The 22,189-nt window shown below is 39.1% G+C and overlaps 1 protein-coding gene across 2 annotated transcripts in view; it reads right to left on the bottom strand.

Annotated features, from left to right (window-relative positions):
• Window positions 1–22,189, bottom strand: part of PLCL1 (phospholipase C like 1 (inactive)) — a 370,849-nt gene that overhangs the window by 48,916 nt on the left and 299,744 nt on the right. For both annotated transcript variants that reach the window (XM_069577931.1, XM_069577932.1), the window contains 2 exons: window positions 5,254–5,329; window positions 3,080–3,189 (listed from right to left, as the gene is read on the bottom strand). In XM_069577931.1, the coding sequence (XP_069434032.1) occupies window positions 3,080–3,189; window positions 5,254–5,329 (186 nt within the window). The remainder of the gene's footprint in view (window positions 1–3,079; window positions 3,190–5,253; window positions 5,330–22,189) is intronic.

Below are 22,189 nucleotides of genomic sequence, written 5' to 3'. Positions count from 1 at the left end.
AAAAGACATATGGAAAGAACGGTTGGCATGTGTGGGTGGGATGAGACGAAGCTATCTCAGTCCAATGATTATCTGGAAAAGATACTTCAGACTGAGTCATGAAGACCTGCATCATCATATCATCCCAAATGAAGAAAGAAGCTATTTAGAGAGTTCAATTTTATGCTCAGAAGTGAAAGAAAGATAGGGAGGAAAATAACTGTAATAGTTGCCTAATGGCATGTGACAAAAGTATGAGGAAATTTACTAAGCAAATCCCCACTAAAATATGAAAGTGAAAAAGAAAGTGAAAGTGAAGTCGCTCAGTCGTGTCCGACTCTTTGTGACCCTATGGACTGTAGCCCACCAGGCTCCTCAGTCCATGGAATTTCCCAGGCAAGAGTACTGGAGTGGGTTCCCATTTCCTTCTCCAGGGGATCTTCCCAACCCAGGGATCGAACCTGGGTCTCCTGCCTTATAGGCAGATGCTTTACTGTCTGAATCACCAGGGAATATGAATGAATCTTCAGACCCAAGATGCAAGAAATAAAAAGAGGAGGTTCTTCTCAGAAAGTCACCAGTAGAGTACACAGTCTCCAAAAAACATGTCTGGACGCTTTGTCCCTCAACTAAACAGTCAAATTCCAAGGAAGTCATTTGTTTAGCCCTTGAGGAAAGGGTAGGTGATTAACAGGTCCACTAAACACAATGGGGAGGGCAAAGAAATGTCAGAAGTTTGGAAAAGTTCACTATCCTTGTTTAAGTTCCTAGTGCTCAAGCTGAAATACTAGTAGCTGGTACATGAGCTAAAATAATAGATTGATTCTATTTCAAAACAGCTCTCTTAGAATGATTTGTACAGCATTTGATAGGCCTCATCTAGCCTATCAAGGGTTTCCCTGGTGGCTCAGACAGTAAAGAATCTGTCTGCAATGCGGGAGACCCGGGTTTGATCCCTGGGTAGGGAAGATCCCCTGGAGAAGGGCAAGGCAACCCACTCCAGTATTCTTGCCTGAAGAACCCAATGGACTGGCAGTCTACCATCCACAGAGTGACAAAGATTCAGACACAACTAAAGGAACTAAGCATGCACACATCTAGCAATCAGCTCCTGTCACTAAGACAGACACACCAACCTCAGAAAACAGTGAAGCTTAACAGAGAAACTAACAATTATATCTCAATTTTTTTAATTAATTGATTTTGTAAATTATAAAAACCAAAAGCCTTATATTCCAATAGTCATCCTCACTCTAGCAAAAGTAATAGCACATCTGTAGGGTAATAGTATAGGTAGAGATGTATTGTATAGTGTCTAGTCTCATGCACCATGACTTAGATATTTTGTATACTTTAACTCATTTCATTCTCACAAAACCCAGGGCGGAGGTATTATTAATGTTAGCACCCTCAGAGAGATTACATAATTTGGCTAAAGCCTCACAGCTCTAGGCAGCCTATACCCAGAGCCTGTGCCCTCAACCCTGAACTAGGCTGCTTGGACTCAGCTCCATGGATGAAATCTCACAGGACACAGGAGGACAGGTTGTGGGAAGAACCATGCACATGAGTTAAAATCTCAGCTCTGCCATCTACCAGCTGAAGGGAAGAAACTGAAACCTCCCTGAGCCTCAATTTCCTCATCTGTGAGATGGACAGGGTCATATGAGGGTCAGCATGAGTTGCTGATGTCTCACACAGCTGTTGCAAAGTGGAAAGGAGGAAACACATATAAACTATTTAGTCACGAACGCTTAATCACATATGAAATGTTGAATAACCAATGGCTGCTATTAGTCATATGTCTGTCTTCCCTGGTACATTAATCTTAAGGACCCAGGTACTACTTTTTGATACCTGTGTCCATAGCTCTTTTCTCAGCAATCAGCACATTAACAAGCCCACATAAATATATGATGAACAGAAAGCATGTTTCAGGGCTGTTACTGCCACATCGCACTCAAGCATTATAAAATAAGCTCCTCTTTATAGTAACACCAAAGTTCCTGCCTCTTAAGCAAATGATGCCTATTTCCCCCCACCTCATCTCCTGCCCCCTGACTGTCAACTCATGAGGTTAGGGTCTATATAGATTTTGTTCTTCATAGGTCCCCAGTGCACAGCAGAGAGCTCAATACATAATAGGAGCTTACCAAATATTTGTGGGCTGAATTTTTAATAAGCATTTGTGAAATGTATTATGATTCACTTAGCACATTCACATAAACACGTGTAGTATCTCTCTGTAGACCAGGCTCTGGTCTGGAGCTATATTGCCTGAGTTCAGACTCCAGTGCCACCATTCACTAGTTGAGTGATCTTGGGTAATAGACATAAGTTTTCAATGCCTTGGTTTTCTCACTTGTAAAATGAGAATAATAACAATATTGAGCTAATGAAAGTATTACAATGTTAATTCATATAAACCTTATAAAACAGTACCTGGCTCACAAGTGTTCTTTAAATGTCAGTAATTATTAATTTTGCTTGTCACTGTTTTTCTCCATCACAATGTTAAGAATAAATCATTCCAACTGCCTAAATCATGTTTCCATTCATGTAACAAAATATGAAAAGTGATGTCGTTACTTCAAAGTCCTAAAATTAATTTCAGCAGAGCAAATCATAATCTCAAAAAGCTGACTTTCAAAATTTCTGCAAAAAATAAATGTATTTATAGAGACTGTCCCTATAATAAAATAATCCTAAATGGCTCCAAATTGTCTGTAGTTTAAGGCTTTCCCAAATAACTTGTGTTGGATCCTTCTCCAGTAACATTTTATGTTATTCCTTCCACAAACAAGAATAGCCATACTGACGTGAGTAGACGTATGAGTAAAACATGCGAACACACACACATGCACCCCAGGTAATGGAATTAGGTCTTGCTGTCTTCTGCCTCCACCACAAAACTCATTGCCTTACTATGGACAAAAGTGCATCAATCCATGTATGCATCTCCCCATCACTTAGAGTATGTATTTATTAGAGCAAGCTTTAATAACAACTTTAAGTCACTGTTTTCAACCACTGATGAGAGACCAATTAGAAAAATGAAGAGAAAAATAAAGACAAAAGGGCACCTGAGTACTTCACTCACCTTCAATACTGTAATGTTCCAAGCAAAGCTCTCAGTTGCTTTGTTGAGTTTTCTTCCTTTCAAGCCTTCTTTTGCCCCCAGATTATGAAGCTCCTCATGGAACTCCATGCCTTTGAAAAGAGAACATAAGAGAATTCTCTGAATAAATTTCAGAAATTTAGGCATTTTATTGTGAAAATATTATCAGTAAAAATATAATTTCCCATTTCTGTCCTCTCATAATTTATAAATCCTTAAATTGAATTCTCTTCTCATTCTGTTCATCACCACCCAATGGCTATCCTTAAGGGAAAACTAAAAATAATCAATGCATTAGATTAAATTAAATTTTAAACAGCAAGAATACATAGACAAAGACATGAGAAGTTAAGAAGCAAATTTTTCCAACAGGTTGCATCCATCTTGCCTGTCTTCTGCCTGGTTTTTACATAAAATGGTGTAATGTGTGAATGGCTACCATATGTGAAGGATGCACATATCTTACTTTTTCTTATGAACCATCCATATGGCTTGACAGTAGGCCTGGAGCTTACAAAGATAACAATGGTAATTAGTAAATGTTGAGTAAAACTAAAAAGGTTTTAAAAAAAATAGCATTCCTGGAAACACCCAAATGTTTCAAATTTGGGAATGGCCCTAGTTATTTACAGCTAAACCATTCTCCTGAGCTTGAATACTATGAAAAACATCACCATCATCTGTTTCTCTAGCCTTTGTCTTAGCAGCTCAGAATTGGGAATCACATTTTTTTCTGGTAAGCACATTCCATCTCTGGAAAGCTATGATTGATATCAAGCCAGTCTTTCTCCCTGAAACTTCTACCCCTTGGTTCTAACTAGACTCACCAACAAGGTCTAATCTCTGTTCCACAGTGCAGTCCTTAAAATATTTGAAGATATTGGATTAAAGTCTACCAGAGCTTTCCCTTCTCCAGATTAAACATTCTAACATGTTTCAGCTTATTATAATGTCTCTCTTTAAGGATGACATCCAGGAACATTGTACTTAAAATAGGATTGAAGTAGCCCACATGAGGTAGGGTTCTACCACCACTTCCTTGTTCTACTGACTAGGTTTGTATTAATGCAGCCTAAACCACATTAACTTGCCTGGTGTTAACATCACAAACACGATACATAGTAAAAGCATGGCTGCAGAGCCTAGATCTACCCCCTGGCCCTACCACTGACAAGCTCCGTGAGCAAGAATGAATCCCTGAAACTCTCTGCCATTTAGTCTCCTCAATGGTGCAATGGCAATAACAAAGAGTACTGACCTCATGGAACTGGGTGAAGATTAAATAAGTCTACAAATACAAAGCTCTCAAAGTAACGCCTGGTACATAGGAACATAATGTAGTATTTGGTATTGTTATTATTTTCATGCTTCCTTTCAACAGAAACATCAGTAGTGAAGAGCACCATTTTCAAATTTTGGTCTAGCTTCAAAGGTCACCTTTGCCACATGTTGGTATGGTATTTGGGATAATTCATTCAATCTCTCAGAATCTAAGATGCCTTATCTGTAGATTGGACATAATGATGATTACCTTGCAGAGTTGTTATGAGGACTAAATAACATAGCATATATGTTTAGTATATCATATGCATATACATCAAGCAATTGTTAGTGACACCTTCCTTATCATAATCACTAGTGTGTGTATAGATTAGGGAGAACATGGATCCAAGAGAGAGGAAAAGTACAGGGGCGTGGATGAAGGTGAAGATAAACAGTGAGACATAAGAGACATGGGACCCATTGCACCCTTGATGAAAGAACAGACCTAAAATGAGGACTAGTAAATGGGGCAAAAGCCTAGAAGGTTAACAGGATTATGGTTCAAATTGTAAAACTAAAGTGGTTCTTAAGCAGCAGTGTAAAACCACAGTTTCCATATCAGTAGTAAACAGCTTTGATCGGTTCCTAAATCACAACAGCAAGTTCAGAAACCCTCACCTCTCTAGATATCTTCAGATACCATCTCTATATATACACAGACAACCCACTTACTATCATCTAGATCTCTTCTGTGCTAAACAAAGGCTTCAATGCAACTCAAAGTATCATTAAACTATGACATAAAAATATTTGAATTTTAAGAGTAAAAAGTAAAGTCTGCAAGAATCATCATTATGCTTTCTAAGCAAAATAGGGGCAAGAGGGAAGATTACCTGCTTTTTGACACTGCACAATCTTTTCCTGGACTGTGTCTGCCATTTCTATGAGAAATCGGCTCTCTTGGATCATCTGTCACAAAATAAACATTAGAAGGTGGTTGTCAGGAATCCTTAAACTGGCACATTGTAAACACAAGATTCAAAAAGACCCACATGATACTGCCAGTAACGGGGCACCATGGAGTAACCATAGGAAATGAGAGAGGGAAGGATGATCTCTGCTCCAACCCCCATCCACTCTCACGTTATCTAGAGCCACTTACCTTATGGCTGCTCCAGTTATGTAACATACCTGCACACCATGAGTGCCAAATCAACAACTGTTGAATATGTGCATACATACTCTTTAAGTTCCCGGTCACATGCATGAACACCTCTTCTTTTGATCCCCTCACCCCAAGTTACTGCAATATCAAGGCTAATGGTACTGGAATGATAGTAATGAGAATCAGAACAAGGAATCACCCATTGATGAGCTTAAAGGACTACTGAACACATCATCAGTGAAGTTGGAAACTTGGATCTGAGTGGCACAAAGGTGGCAGAGGTCTGATCCTTACTCGAGAAGGGCTACGGCTCCACTGGCAAGAATGAGCTGTGAGTCATATTCATCACTGATTCCACAGAGCTTGTAGGCAACAACATTGAAATAGCGTCCCTGCCCTTCACATTTCGGTAGAAAGGAAAAAGACCAAGAGGAGATTAATATGCTGAGTGAAGAAGGGGAAATAGGACAGCTGTTGGAGAGAGAGAGAAAAGAAAAATATGTATGTGAAGAAGGGGGAAGACAGAAATAGGTACAGAAGTTGTGATCAGAAACACAGGGATTGGGGCTCTTCTAAAGAAATGGCCAAAGAAAGGCACCAATAAGCAAATGAACACTCCCTTAATGTCCAGTCACTCTTCGATTTCTAATCAGTTCAGTTGAATTCAGTTCAGTCACTCAGTCATGTCTGACTCTTTGCAACCCCGTGGATGGCAGCATCCCAGGCTTCCCTGTCCATCACCAACTCCTGGAGCTTGCTCAAATTCATGTCCATCAAGTCAATGATACCATCCAACCATCTCATCCTCTGTCGGCCCCTTCTTCTCCCACCTTCAATCTTTCCCAGTATCAGGGTCTTTTCAAATGAGTTAGTTCTTCCCATCAGGTGGCCAAAGTATTGTAGTTTCAGCTTCAGCATCAGTCCTTCCAATGAATATGCAGGATTGATTTCCTTTAGGATTGACTGGTTTGATCTCCTTGCAGTCCAAGGGACTCTCAAAAGTCTTCTCCAACATCATACTTCAAAAGCATCAATTCTTCGGTGCTCAGCTTTCTTTATAGTCCAACTGTCACATCCATACATGACTACTGGAAAAACCACAGCTTTGACTAGATGGACCTTTGTCAGCAAAGTAATGTCTCTGCTTTTTAATATGCTATCTAGGTTGGTCATAGCTTTTCTTCCAAGGAGTAAGTGTCTTTTAATTTCATGGCTACAGCCATCATCTGCAGTGATTTTGGAGCCCAAGAAAAGAAAGTCTCTCACTGTTTCCATTGTTTCCCCATCTATTTGCCATAAAGTGATGGGACCAGATGCCATGATCTTAATTTTCTGAATGTTGAGTTTTAAGCTAGCTTTTTCACTCTCCTCTTTCACTTTCATCAAGAGGCTCTTCAGTTCCTCTTCACTTCTACTCCTAATAAATGTCCCTTTTAATCTGGCTATTTCATGATTTCTCTGTCTGGCTCAATGATCTAAAGAAAGCTCAAGGCAGAATCCAAAGCAGACATAAAAGGTCTTAAGACACATATTTTTCATAATTAAATGTTGTTGAACAGATTGTAATTTTATACAATTACTTTCAAATATGAAGTGGTTTATTATTACAAATCTTCAAATGGAAAAGGCTATTTGAATCACAAATGTTTAGTGCCTAACAACTCCACAAGAGTAAAATCATACCATTCATTCATTTAAAAAATATCTACTCAGCAGCTTTTATGTGTAAGCATTGTAGTAACTACAAGGGGTATGATACACCGAGGAGCAGAAACAGACACATTTCTATCTCCGTGGGGTTCCATGGCCTAGTAAGGGAAGTCTGCTCAAATGAATGAATGAAATATGATATGTAATTCAACCAAACTTCAATTACTTATATTTCTGCATAAGATGATAGTTTGAAGTGACTTGGGCTTCCCTGGTGGCTCAGAGGGTAAAGCGTCTGCCTACAATGCAGGAGACCCGGGTTCGATCCCTGGGTCAGGAAGATACCCTGGAGAAGGGAATGGCAACCCACTCCAGTACTCTTGCCTGGAAAATCCCATGGACTGAGAAGCCTGGTAGGCTACAGTCCATGGGGTCACAAAGAGTCGGACAAAACTGAGCGACTTCACTTTTCACTTGAAGTGACTTATTTGGAGGGATAAATCGACTCCATTGTGAAGGAGATCAGCCCTGGGATTTCTTTGGAGAGAATGATGCTGAAGCTGAAACTCCAGTACTTTGGCCACCTCATGCGAAGAGTTGACTCATTGGAAAAGACTCTGATGCTGGGAGGGATTGGGGGCAGGAGGAGAAGGGGACAACAGAGGATGAGATGGATGGATGGCATCACTGACTCGATGGACGTGAGTCTGAGTGAACTCCGGGAGTTGGTAATGGACAGGGAGGCCTGCCGTGCTGCGATTCATGGGGTCGCAAAGAGTTGGACACGACTGAGCGACTGAACTGAACTAAACTGAAATCGACTATTAAAACCATAAACTAGACACTCAAGAAGATCTAAGCTGAGTCAAACTTTTTAACGGCCTTAACCCTTTTAACTGCCAAGAGGAAGTGGAATGCTTCTGAATAACAATTTATCAAATGGCTAAGAGTAGCCTAGTTTATAGCAGGTTACAAGTGAATGAAACTCACTGTCAAAGAAAAATTTAATAGGAAGGCAATTTGATTTAGTGTTTTCTAAGCTTAGCATCTACACATGCAACATCAACTGAATTTTTAGGATTTTTCAAAGTTATCAGATGTTCCAATTAGTTAAATAGCATACAAAATATTTTCATGAAATTCAAGCAAGGGAAATATTCATAAAGAGAAAAGTACATTCGGTGATTTTACCGTGAGCAAGAGCTAATATACTATACATTTTTAGAGTCATTTTAAGGCTAAAAGAAGCTTAACTATCAGGACACCCCCTTAATTTTGTGAAAAAAGAAACTAAGACTTATAATAATTCTCATCTAAAAAATAGAACTAATTAATGATTAAACTGGAATTAAAATTTCAGACTCTCTCTGATTTTGTCTGGCCTTCACACATGCCATCTTTTGAACCGGAAATGTAGCTTTCCAAAGTTGTCAGATTCAGCCCATCAGTAAAAACATGAGGCCATGCCCATAACTGAACTACTGCAACTATGTTCAAATGTTTCCTTTTAAAGAAAAACTTCAAAAGGGACAAGATTGGTAATTTCCTTTGACAATATCTTGACTGACATTCATTTCTCTTGGTTTTGCTCTCAGTGGAAAACATATTCTCTGACTAAACAAAAAAGAAACTCTTTATTGGTATGTGGCCAGTTTTCTTCACAGTACTGTACTTCAAGTAAGTATCTCCTCAGTGTTGAGTACGAAAGGAATATAGTTCCTGCCTCCAAAGATGCCACAGCCTCTTTGTGACAACCTGAGAAGGAGGTGCCCTCTTTGCCAAGGCTAACTCTTCTACATTGACTTCCAATCTCACCTTTCCCTTCTTCTTTCAGGAATTCATTCCTAACGAATCATTTTTTCATCTACAATTTCTGCTCCTTCCCTGGTTTTTCCCTTTTCTATACAGTATCTTCTATCTTAAAGTAAGCAAATAAAATCAATAACAAAATACTCGATTGGCCTTTGAATGTTTGTCATCGTCAACCTTTCCTTAAAAAATTATCCCATTGCTTTGATTCTTGCACGATTACACTGAGACCCCCAAAGTGTGGTCTCATCACAGAGTAACCTTGGCCTGTCTCCAGATCTCATTCTTGTCAGTTCAACAGTTGACACCACTTTATCACCCTACAGGCTTCCTTGTAGCTCAGTCGGTAAAGAATCTGCCTGCAGTACAGGAGACCTGGGTTTGATCCCTGGGTTAGGGATCCATTCCTAATCTTACTTGTGATACTGATTTCTTCTACATATTAATTACCCACACATGTAGGCAATATGCATTTTATTTATTACTGATCACTTCAAACTTATGATTGTATTTTTTGAAATATAATCTCTTTTGGTCTCTAGTCTTTTTCTTGGTTTCTCCATTTTTCTATAATCTTACATGTTCTTAATTCTCTTTCAGATTGAGTACTGAAAAATAACATTTTTAGTAGGATTATACCTATAGAAAATGTAATACTCAAGTATCAGAAATAAATCTTAAAACTGTATTACATCTTTGAGGCAAAATAAATTCAGGACCAAAACATACAATAAACCCTATGATTCAAGTTCTCTTCAAAATCTCCCAAGTAAATATTTGTTAATCCCATAGTGTAAGAAATTTGTTTTTCCCACATGGGAAATAGATGGGGAAACAGTGGAAACAGTGTCAGACTTTATTTTGGGGGGGCTCCAAAATCACTGCAGATGGTGACTGCAACCATGAAATTAAAAGACGCTTACTCCTTGGAAGGAAAGTTATGACCAACCTAGATAGCATATTAAAAAGTAGAGACATTACTTTGCCAACAAAGATCTGTCTAGTCAAGGCTGTGGTTTTTCCAGTGGTCATGTATGGATGTGAGAGATGGACTATAAAGAAAGCTGACCACCAAAGAATTGATGCTTTTGAACTGTGGTGTTGCAGTCCCTTGGACTGCAAGGAGATCCAACCAGTCCATCCTAAAGGAGGTTAGTCCTGGGTATTCATTGGAAGGACTGATGCTGAAGCTGAAACTCCAATACTTTGGCCACCTCATGCAAAGAGGTGACTCATTGGAAAAGACCCTGATGCTGGGAGGGATTGGGGGCAGGAAGAGAAGGGGACGACAGAGGATGAGATGGCTGGATGGCATCACTGACTCAACGGACATGAGTCTGGGTAAATTCCGGGAGTTGGTGATGGACAGGGAGGCCTGGCGTGCTGCAGTTCATGGGGTCGCAAAGTCGGACACGACTGAACTGAACTGAACTGAATAGATCACTTCATAAAGAGATAGTCAAGTGTGATTTAACCTTCAACATAGAAGAGTATCCCTGAGGATAATTTGAAAGACTCTAGTCATAAAAGTCAGAACTTTTACTCCTAAACACCTTGTTATTAATATTCTCAGAACTTAAAATCATTGTTTATACAAACTTGTTTATAAGAGCATTTTGATCCTCTTTTCTAAGATAACAGCTTCCATTGTATCTATAAAAATTATTTTATTCTATTTTCTGCAGTCAACTTTCAATTATTAGCAGTTGTAGAGAAAACAAATAAAATTAGATGACTGAAACATACCAACAAAGCCAAACCATACTCAAATCAACAATTTCAACCTTTCCCCCCAGCTTAGATAAGTAATTTATGTAAGTTGTTAGAAAGGAAAAATGGTTGACTTGAGTTTCATCTCCTTCCTATGTTTCTACAGATCCTGACAGAAATGAAATACAAAGCCAAGGAGTGAAGGTGAGAAGCATGTCCTCAGATAATCCCCCAGCAGGTCAGTAGGTAGACTTAAGACAGCCAAAGCTGGGTTGAACTCAGATAGAATCTGGCAGCAGCCTGATTTACATATCTGATGTCTCAGCCTCAGCTCCCAGTTGCCTCTGCTGTTGGAGTGATACAAAGAGCTTTCCTGTGGTTCTGTTACATGAATATCTCCAAAAAGACCTTAATTCTTTGCCATGGCTTTGAACCTAAAAGAACAGAGGGCTCACCCAGATAAAGGCTGGTGTCACTTTAAGCATTACATGAACAGGGGTGTGCAAAGTTGTCAGTTAAGATAAAAATCATTTATTTAAAACAAAAACTTTACTGAAGGGGACAGTAATGCTTTTACTCAAAGATGGATTAAATTGTCTAATCTGTGTGAAAAAAAACTGTCTTCCCAGCTCAGTAGGGATTTGACTAATTGCCTAGGATCATTGCAGAGTCAATGTAACTATTTAATGGTGCTGGAAAGATGAGATTTCATCAAAATATTACTCATAACCTTCCATAGATTCCAATTTTATCCTGAATTACATCTACATTCTTAGAACCAGAGAAGTTTATATCTAGAAGTAACCTTAATGACCATCTATCACGGACAGCCCCATTTTACAGATAAAAAAACTCAGTCCCAAACTAACTTGCCTTAAACCATACTGCTAGTTGGTAAAAAACTTTACACTAGAACTCAAGCATTCCTGAGGTGCAGACCTTATAAACTGTTCTGTAATGCTAATATTATATTAGAGTGTAGAATTTCTATTGCAAGTGCAAGTTGGTGATTAACATTTTATAAATTAGAATTCACCAAGCAAAGGAACATGAAAATACCTTCTTTCCATGACTGCTTCCCCCTTCAAGTCAAGCAGCACACATGAACCAATATAGGTATTCTTCCTATGAAATCTAGGAAGAAATATACTTACTTGTGTCCATTGTTTTTTCAGGAAGGACTTCCCAAATTTGAAAAGGCAATCGCTCAAGAATATGTGAATCTATAAAAAGCCAATCTGTTCTCTAGACCTTCTAAGAAGACCAAAATAATCTATCTCTATCCTCTTTCTAATTAAAACACTGGACTTTAGTTTTTAGTTCAATAGCGGCTCATCTATTCAGATTGTTTAAAATAAGACTTGAATTTTACTAAAGTTGGTACACTTTAATATCTGATTGTTGTTACAAATACGTTTGCTAACTAGAATGAATACAATTTCCTTTAATTTTTAATTTACTTAAGCATTTTAAATCAGATGCATAAAAAGCACTCTTAATAGATGGGCATCTTTTGGTTTTAAGCAAATTCAGTATTATAAGACTGCTAATTTTCAGTGATACAGGAACACAACTAACATTTACCAGCTTACTGGAAGTCTATTGCCTTTGGTGTATGTGATGAAGTTAGTATTTTCTGTCCTGGAGCCAGCTCTGAATGATGTTTCCCAGTCTGAATTACAATGGAGCAGGAAAGGGGAACTCACACAGAGCAGGTCAAAGGACCTCTGTCTCCACATTCATGGTAGTAACAGAATCTATCAATACCACATGAGCAGCTTTTGCATAAATGGATAATTTTACCTCTTCTTTTCTCCAGTTGTTCTGATTCTAAGATATAATTGTCAGCTATACCTTGAGTAATCATTAGAAATGTTTGTTTTTAGCTTACTATGATTAAAATTTAGTTCATTCATACTATTTCCTATTGACTAAACCATTCTGAAGGAGATCAGCCCTGGGTGTTCTTTGGAAGGAATGATGCTAAAGCTGAAACTCCAGTACTTTGGCCACCTCATGTGAAGAGTTGACTCATTGGAAAAGACCCTGATGCTGGGAGGGATTGGGGGCAGGAGGAGAAGGGGACGACAGAGGATGAGATGGCTGAAAGGCATCACCGACTCGATGGACATGAGTTTGAGTGAACTCCGGGAGTTGGTGATGGACAGGGAGGCCTGGCGTGCTGCGATTCATGGGGTCGCAAAGAGTCGGACACGACTGAGCAACTGAACTGAACTGAACTGAAACTTCATGAACCTTCTCCAGAATTTTTCAGACCAATTTGACAATCTTACACTCTCTTAAATTAAAACAGTTGCAAGTTGAGTATTCAGGAATGCAAAGCAAATCCTGAGGATTCATGCACAATGTTTCACAAAGAAGCTCCCCAAAATACTTGCTTATTGATACATCTCTGATACCCTGTGTCCTTGGGACCCTGGTACCAAGTGAAAATGCTGCTAACCCTCATATGCTGACAATTCCTGCAATATATAGAAAATGTATAGAAAACATTGCCACACCCAAGAGTAAGCAGTTTCAATGCACTGAGTACACATTTTGTTTTTAAATAACCAGCTCTGGTTAAACACATGCCAATGGGTTTTTTTTTGTTTTTCCTGGGTTTCATTACTACACAATCCAACATGCTTTTAAAATGTAAACTAATATAAAGTTCTACACAAACTTCACAACAAGATAGAGCAATGGATGGAGAATACTTTTGACTTAATTTCAATTTAAATTGATTTCAATAACTAAAACTAAAGCTGCATTAGAGGGCTGTTGACATACCTACAACTTTTTCCCATTCTTCACCTCAATGTATACTGATAATACTGAAAGCAGAAAATGTATTTAATCGAATCCATTGTTTGGCTTCAGTGTGATACCAGCCCGTACGTTGATTCTACCCCAAGAGTGATAAAAGATAGTGATTGGCTCTCTTTGCTAGATTCCTAGCTATGTTAACACAATCAACTGCTCTCCAAATCACACAACTAAGTAAAAGATTAAATAATTCTTGACTTTTGTTTTCTAGATTGTTTTGACTTTATGTTCAGAAAATCTGTTGCTGTTTTCATAGCAACATTTCAACTTTTATGTTAATGTTGTTCAGCACAGAAGTCACCTTCAGAGAATGCTTTGGCTGCATTTTTTACACTTGTAATTCCCTGCGACTCTTCCCCCTCTGATTTCTATATTTAAAACACTACTCAAAGTGTTCAGATTAATTTTAAACACTTAAAAAGACCAAAATATGTTAGACAATATTTCTTGACTATGCATGGAAAGTTAGACAGGTAAGAACAACAGAAAAGTAAAAATTCAGGTATCTAAAGAAAACAATTTAAAAAGGTTAGAGAGCATTTTTCTATCAAAACCATTTGCAAATTATTTTCTCACTGGGTGAGACAGGGTAAAAGTCATAGAGGGGGTATATTACAAGTCACTGGGAAAAATCCACCATAAGCACTCAAGATCCTTCGACTCCATCCATCTCGGGACATAAAATATCATCTGCTTCACTGCTAGGACACTATGTGTTTCTGCTCCTTCCTCTTTTCAGGTGTAAATCTTGCCTTCTTATCAGTATTTCCCATTCCTCAAGGACAGAAATTTTGTTTCATACCATTTCTTTCCCCCAGCGACTTGCATAGTAACATGTGTGCAAAGTTTTTTTGTTAAATTAACAAATCAAAAGATTAAAGACATAGACAAAATGATACATTGAAAGAAGTGTTGTTACAACTGGCAAAAATACACTCTTATCTCATTTTACTTATATTTCTCTTGACTCAAAGAGCTGTCATGCTTCACACTATGGCTATTTGTGCTGATAACCATGTCTCTATTTATTCACCTCTATTTTGCACACAAGCTCCTAAAGTTCTTTAAAGTTTACACATGTTGAATGTCATGAATAAAATCAATAAATGAACTTTTTATTAAAGTCAGTTTTGCAAGAGATTAGGACAAAGGGCTGGCCTTAGATTGATGCAGAAGGAATTAAAGCTAGGAAGTCATTTGAGGTAGAGTACAACAGAAAAACAAGGGATGGAAAATGCTTGACAAACGAAATAGCTTGACTGAAGGAGAGGGTTCAAATGGAAGGAAACGGGAGGTTAGAGTGGCAAAACAGGCAGCACAGGTGGATGAAAGCATCTCAAGCCTATCAGAAATAGAGTCTGAGGATGCTTATTCCCATTGCTCTTCCAACAACACAGGAGAAGACTCTACACATGGACATCACCAGATGGCCAACACTGAAATCAGATTGACTATATTCTTTGCAGGTAAAGATAGAGAAGCTCTATACAGTCAGCAAAAACAAGACCAGGAGCTGACTGTGGCTCAGATCATGAACTCCTTATTGCCAAATTCAGAAGTAAATTAAAGAAAGTGGGAAAACCACTAGACCATTCAGGTATGACCTAAATCAAATCACTTATGACTATACAGTGGAAGTGAGAAATAGATTTAAGGGACTAGATCTGATAGACAGAGTGCCTGATGAACGATGGACAGAGGTTCGTAAATTGTACAGGAGACGGGGATCAAGACCATCCCCACGGAAAAGAAATGCAAAAAAGCAAAATGGCTGTCTGAAGAGGACTTACAAATATCTGTGAAAAGAAGAGAAGCGAAAAGCAAAGGAAAAAAGGAAAGATATAAGCATTTGAATGCAGAGTTCTAAAGAATAACAAGGAGAGATAAGAAAGCCTTCCTCAGCAATCAATGTAAAGAAATAGAGGAAAACAACAGAATGGGAAAGACTTGAAGAGATCTCTTCAAGAAAATTAGAGATACCAAGGGAACATTTCATATACAGATGGGTTCAATAAAGGTCAGAAATGGTATGGACCTAACAGAAGCAGAAGATATTAAGAAAAGGTGGCAAGAATACACAGGAGAACCGTATAAAAAAGATCTTCATGACCCAGATAATCAAAATGATGTGATCCCTCACATTCACCTAAAGCCAGACATCCTGGAATGTGAAGTCAAGTGGGCCTTAGGAAGCATCACTACAAACAAAGCTAGTGGAGGGGATGGAATTCCAGTTGAGCTATTTCAAATCCTGAAAGATGATGCTGTGAAAGTGCTGCACTCAATATGCCAGCAAATTGGGAAAACTCAGCAGTGGCCACAGGACTGGAAAAGGTCAGTTATCATTCCAATCCCAAAGAAAGGCAATGCCAAAGAATGCTCAAACTACCACACAATTACACTCATCTCACACGCTAGTAAAATACTGTTCAAAATTCTCCAAGGCAGGCTTCAGCAATACATGAACCATGAACTTCCAGATGTTCAAGCTGGTTTTAGAAAAGGCAGAGGAACCAGAGATCAAATTGCCAACATCTGCTGGATCATCGAAAAGGCAAGAGAGTCCCAGAAAAACATCCATTTCTGCTTTATTGTCTATGCCAAAGCCTTTGACTATGCGGATCACAATAAGCTGTGGAAAATTCTGAAAGAGATGGACATGCCAGACCACCTGACCTGCCTCTTGAGAAACCTATATGCAGGTCAGGAAGCAACAGTTAGAACTGGACATGGAACAACAGACTGGTTCCAAATAGGAAAAGGAGTACGTCAAGGCTGTATATTGTCACCCTGCTTATTTAACTTATATGCAGAGTATATCATGAGAAATGCTGGGCTAGAAGAAACACAAGCTGGAATCAAGATTGCTGGAAGAAATATCAATAACCTCAGATATGCAGATGACACCACCCTTATGGCAGAAAGTGAAGAAGAACTAAAGAGCCTCTTGATGAAAGTGAAAGAGGAGAGTGAAAAAGTTGGCCTAAAGCTCAACATTCAGAAAACTAAGATCATGGCAAATAGATGGGGAAACAGTGGAAACAGTGACAGACTTTATTTTCTTGGGTGCCTAAATCACTGCAGATGGTGATTGCAGCCATGAAATTAAAAGATGCTTACTCCTTAGAAGGAAAGTTATGACCAACCTAGACAGCATATTAAAAAGTAGAGACATTACCTTGTCAACAAAGGTCCATTTCAGAGAAGGCAATGGCACCCCACTCCAGTACTCTTGCCTGGAAAATCCCATGGACAGAGGAGCCTGGTGGGCTGCAGTCCATGGGGTGGGGAAGAGTCGGACATGACTGAGCAACTTCACTTTCACTTTTCACTTTCATGAATTGGAGAAGGAAATGGCAACCCACTCCAGCGTTCTTGCCTGGAGAATCCCAGGGACAGGAGAGCCTGCTGGGCTGCCGTCTATGGGGTTGCATAGAGTCGGACATGACTGAAACGACTTAGCAGCAAATGTCTGTCTAGTCAAGGCTGTGGTTTTTCCAGTGGTCATGTATGGATGTGAGAGTTGGACTATAAAGAAAGCTGACCACCAAAGAACTGATGTTTTTGAACTGTGGTGTTGGAGAAGACTCTTGAGAGTCCCTTAGACTGCAAGGGGATCCAACCAGTCCATCCTAAAGGAGATCAGTCCTGGGTGTTCATTGGAAGGACTGATGTTGAAGCTGAAACTCCAATACTTTGGCCACTTGATGAGAAGAGCTGACTCATTTGAAAGACCCTGATCTTGGGAAAGATTGAGGGTAGGAGGAGAAGGGGACGACAGAGGATGAGATGGTTGGATGGCATCACCAAAACAATGGACATGAGTTTGGGTAAACTCTGGGAGTTGGTGATGGACAGGGAGGCCTGGCATGCTACAGTCCATGGGGTTGCAAAGAGTCAGAACCAACTGATTCCCATTGCTGAATTAGAGAAAGGTGGGGGATTACTTGGGGAACTAGTCAACTAGTCAGTAATTTTTTCAATTATTGAAAAAATTCACATGGTAGAAGGAGAGAGCCTTTTGACAGCCTTGTCTGTGTCACTGTAAGGAAATGGATATACATGAGAAATACGTCAAGGATAGAAGCAATAGCTTCCACTGATACTGAATTGTAAATAAGAAGACTTTCTTGGATAGCCAAGACATGGAAACAACTTAAATATCCATCAACAGATGTATAGATAAAGAAGTGGTATACACACATTCTCACACACACACACACACACAGACACACACATATGCCTGTGCGCTAAGTTGCTTCAGTCATGTCCAACTCTTTGTGACCCTTAGACTTAGCCCACCAGGTTCCTCAGTCCATGGGATTCTCTAGGCAAGAATACTGGAGTGGGTTGCTCTGCCCTTCTCCAGGAGATCTTCCCAACCCAGGGATCGAATCCATGTCTCTTATGTCTCCGGCATTGTCAGGCTGCTTCTTTACCACTAGCGCCACCTGGGAAGCCCTGAGCCACAGGTGGTATAGTCACTAAGTAGTGTCTGACTCTTACAACACCATGGACTGTAGCCTGCCAGGCTTCTCTGACCATGGGAGTCTCCAGGCAAGAATATTGGAGTGGGTTACCATTTCCTTCTCCACTGAGCCACTGGGGAAGCCCATAAATATATATATATATATATATATATATATATATATATATATATATATATATATGCAAACACATACACAATCGAATACTACCCAGCCATAAAGGATGAAATAATGTCATATGCAGCAATATGGATGAACCTAAAGATTATCATACTAAAGTCAGTCAGAAAGAGTAAGACAAACACCACATGGTATCCCTTGCAGGTGGCATCTAAAATACGCCACAAATGAATGCACATGTGAAAAAGATTCTGCCCACAATGTGGGAGACCCAAGTTCCATCACTGGGTCAGGAAGATCCCCTGGAGGAGGAAATGGCTACTCACTACAGTATTCTTGACTGGAAAATTTCATGGACAGAGGAGTCTGGCAAGCTACACTCCATGGGGTTCCAAAGTGTCAGGCACAACTGAGTATCTAACACTTATGCACACTTACAAAACAAAACCAGACTCATAGATATAGAGAATAGATTTGTGGTTGCCAAGTGGGAGGTGGGGTAGGGGTGGGAAGGACTGGGAGTTTAGGATTAGCAGAGGCAAACTATTATGTATAGGACAGATGAACAACATGATCCTATTGTAAAGCACAAGAGACTGCATTCACTATCCTGTGACAAACCATAATGGAAAAGAATGTGAAAAAGAATTTTTATGTATGTATGTATGTATCAAAAAGTCACACTGCTGTACAGCAGAAATTAATGCAGCATTTTAAGTCAACTATACTCTTTAAAAGATTATTGAATCTAAAAAGACCTTATGGAGTTAATACATATAGAGAGAATCACTATATATATATATATATATATATATATATATATATATATATATATAAAAAATCACTTGGAGGAACTGAGGACCATTGACTTGGTGTTATCTTTTGCAGTGATCAGAAAAGGCAAATGAATACCTAGAGAATTAAAAGTGAACCCAGTTTTTGACCTATTCAATTTATACTGTTTGTTTTTGAAATACCTAGGTGATATCCTGTAGAAAATTTTAGGGCTGAAGCTAGAGATATGTTTTAAAATAATGTAAAATGTCCATGCATAAGAACACCATTGTAGAAGGGAAAAAGTCAAACCTATCCAAAGAAATTCTGATAGTGTTCTACTGAAATTGAATGTACTTTCCAATGTAATCACACACCATTACAACCTTGTGTTAAATGATGAGGAACATAAGCAGATCACCAAGAACAGAGTCATAAGCATGGTTTGGACCTTAGCAGGTCACCTGCCCTGACTGTAAGCTACAGGAGCACAGGGACTGCTGTAAATCCCAAAGCATTAACACAGTGGCTTGCCCATGGGCTTAACTCAGAAAATGTTTATAATATTAAATATCTCCATTCCTGGATCTGACACTAACCAACTCTTTCAGGAACTTTTTTTTTTAACAATCCCAAGGTTAAGATTAATCCTAAATGAAAAAAATCCTTACTTTTTATTTATAAAACATAATTTTGCTGCTTTAACAGTCTTAAGAGACTTAGCAGTGACTCTATGACCTAAATTACCTACACCAGTGATATTTTCTTAGAGAACATGAAAGTCCCAGAGTGGAGAAGTTAACGTTTGCTCTTTCAGAGACCAGCGCTCCAATCTCCCTTAGAGCAGTGCAATAAACAGACAAGTCGGTAAGAAATGACATTCTGTTTTAAATTAAGGCTCTGGGAGTTTCTGAAAACTTGTCATGATGATACAGAGCTACCAAAAGGGCAATGCAGCAAGGAGTCTGACCCCACAAGTCACCTCCGTGTGTCATTAGCCTGGGAAGGAGACATCAGTTCCACCTTCAGTGTTTCGGGCCTCTTCTGCTTGCTTGAGTTATTGATTAATAATGTTCCCAGTTTGGTTTAGAGCTTTTCAGAGGCTGTCACTTCTCACCTCTGGCTGTGACATGTGTTTGATATCAGGAAAGTCACCTCTACTTTTGTTGCCCTAAATATCAGCCAGGAATTTACACAGCTACATGCCTATTCAGAGCACTGAGGGAGATTGTAGGCAGGGCTGCTCTTAAGTAAAATTGCAATTGTTTGAGCAATCTCACCCCTACCTTACGCAGACTTGGGGAACACTCTGTCATTAGGATCTCTTCCTTTCTCCAGGTGAAAAACTGCCTGCAGGACAGGATATGTTAAATTCATCCAAAAGTACAAATTGCTGATAACTCAATGCGTTACTACTTACTAAGATTTTCATGCATTTTAAGAGATTAAAGTCTTAACCTTTAATCAAAGAATTGGTTATCATTTTGAAATTTTAAGTACCAGGGAGCAGGTAGAAAACATATGTCTTAAATAAGATATGAAATGGGGATGGGGTGTCTTCTGAAACTATGCCATGCAAATAAACCCACTCTATTATGGATATATTTGGCTTTTGATTCCTTGATACTAATATATATGCTATAATATAATTTTAATACCAATATAAGATGACTTTTAAGGTGAATTTCTAAAACCCTCAAGAGGAAATATTTCCAAATATTAAATTAATCAATGTTCAGTAAGGAATAGGACCACCTCAGGTCATTAGGGAAAAGCCAAATTTAGGGAAAAAAAAAATTGTGCAGATGAGCTCAAGGTCAATGTTTTTGAGAGTAATTTGACTTTATTTCCGGATGATAAGTAGTAGAGTTTGATGCACTGGGTTGACTTTCAACAAATGTAGGGTACCCAGCTGCCTGATTTGTTTCTTTTGATACTGAAATAAGCCAAACATTTATATCTGTTCAGAAATGATTTCAGGTTGTTTTTCTATTCTAAACATAATCTGTATTTTTTTAGTGGTTACAACATTTCTTCTTAGATGCCATCTATACAGCTGGGCTTCCCAGGTAACACTAGTGGTAAAGAATCCACCTGCCAATACAGGAGACTGAGGTTCAATCCCTGAGTCAGGAAGATCCCCTGGAGGAGGAAATGGCAACCCACTTCAGTATTCTTGCTTGGAGAATCCCACAGACGGAAGAGCCTGGTGGGCTACAGTCCATGAGGTTGCAAAGAGACAGACATGACTGACTGAGTACATACAGTTTATTACCATTTTTGAGACATTTTTAAGCAACTTAAGTCTAAGTTGAACACACAAGCTGTTCATTTTGGAATACCTGCCCCCTACCACCACCACTGCTGCTGCTGCTGCTGCTAAGTCGCTTCAGTCGTGTCCGACTCTGTGCAAGCGTTGAGCAAAAAGTACAGAGAGTTCCCATGAACTCTCTCACTCCACCTCACCCCCAGTTTCCCCCACTGTTAACATCTTGCATTAGTGTGGTACATTTACTACAATTGATGTGCCAATATTGATACTTTATTATCAACTAAAGTTCACAGTTCACATGAGGGTTAACTCTTTGTGTTTTACATCGTATGGGTTTTGACTAATGTATAATGGTGCAATCCACTATTATATTATTATGCAGAATAGTTAAACTGCCCTAAAAAAGCCCTGTGATCCACCTATTCATCCCTCACTCATCCTATCCTGCCCCCAGCCCTTGAAGCTACTGATCTTTTTCCTGCCTCCATAGTTTTCCCTTAGTATATGTATGTGTGGGTGTGTGTGTGTGTGTGTCTGTGTGTCTGTGTCCATGTGTGTGTGTGTGTCTCTGTGTGTGTGTGCTCAGAGTGTCTGAATGTTTTCAATCCCATGGACTGTAGCCTACCAGGATACTATGGAATTTTCCAGGCAAGCATATTGGAGTGGGTTGCCATGTCCTTCTCCAGGGGATCTTCCTGACCCAGGAATCGAACCTGTATCTCCTGCACTGCAAGTGGTTTCTTTACCACTGGGCCACCTGCAAAGCCCTTTGCCTTAGTCTATAGGTTTCCAACTATATGTATAAGGCAGGGAACAATTTGGCTAGGGTAGTATCATAGAGATAAAACACAGGGGATTTAAAGGTTTTCCATAAAACACATTCAGAGATAGTATGGGAACTACATTATTTCACCAACTATATAGATGAATTCATTTACATTTTATTCAACTGACATTAATTGATAACATACTATGCGTCAGCATTGTTTTAGATGCTAGAGTTACCAACAATA

Source organism: Ovis canadensis, chromosome 2 (assembly GCF_042477335.2).
Source record: "Ovis canadensis isolate MfBH-ARS-UI-01 breed Bighorn chromosome 2, ARS-UI_OviCan_v2, whole genome shotgun sequence".
Taxonomy (NCBI): Eukaryota; Metazoa; Chordata; class Mammalia; order Artiodactyla; family Bovidae; genus Ovis; species Ovis canadensis.
Note: the sequence above shows the minus strand (reverse complement) of the source record. Positions and strands in the feature narration are given on the sequence as shown.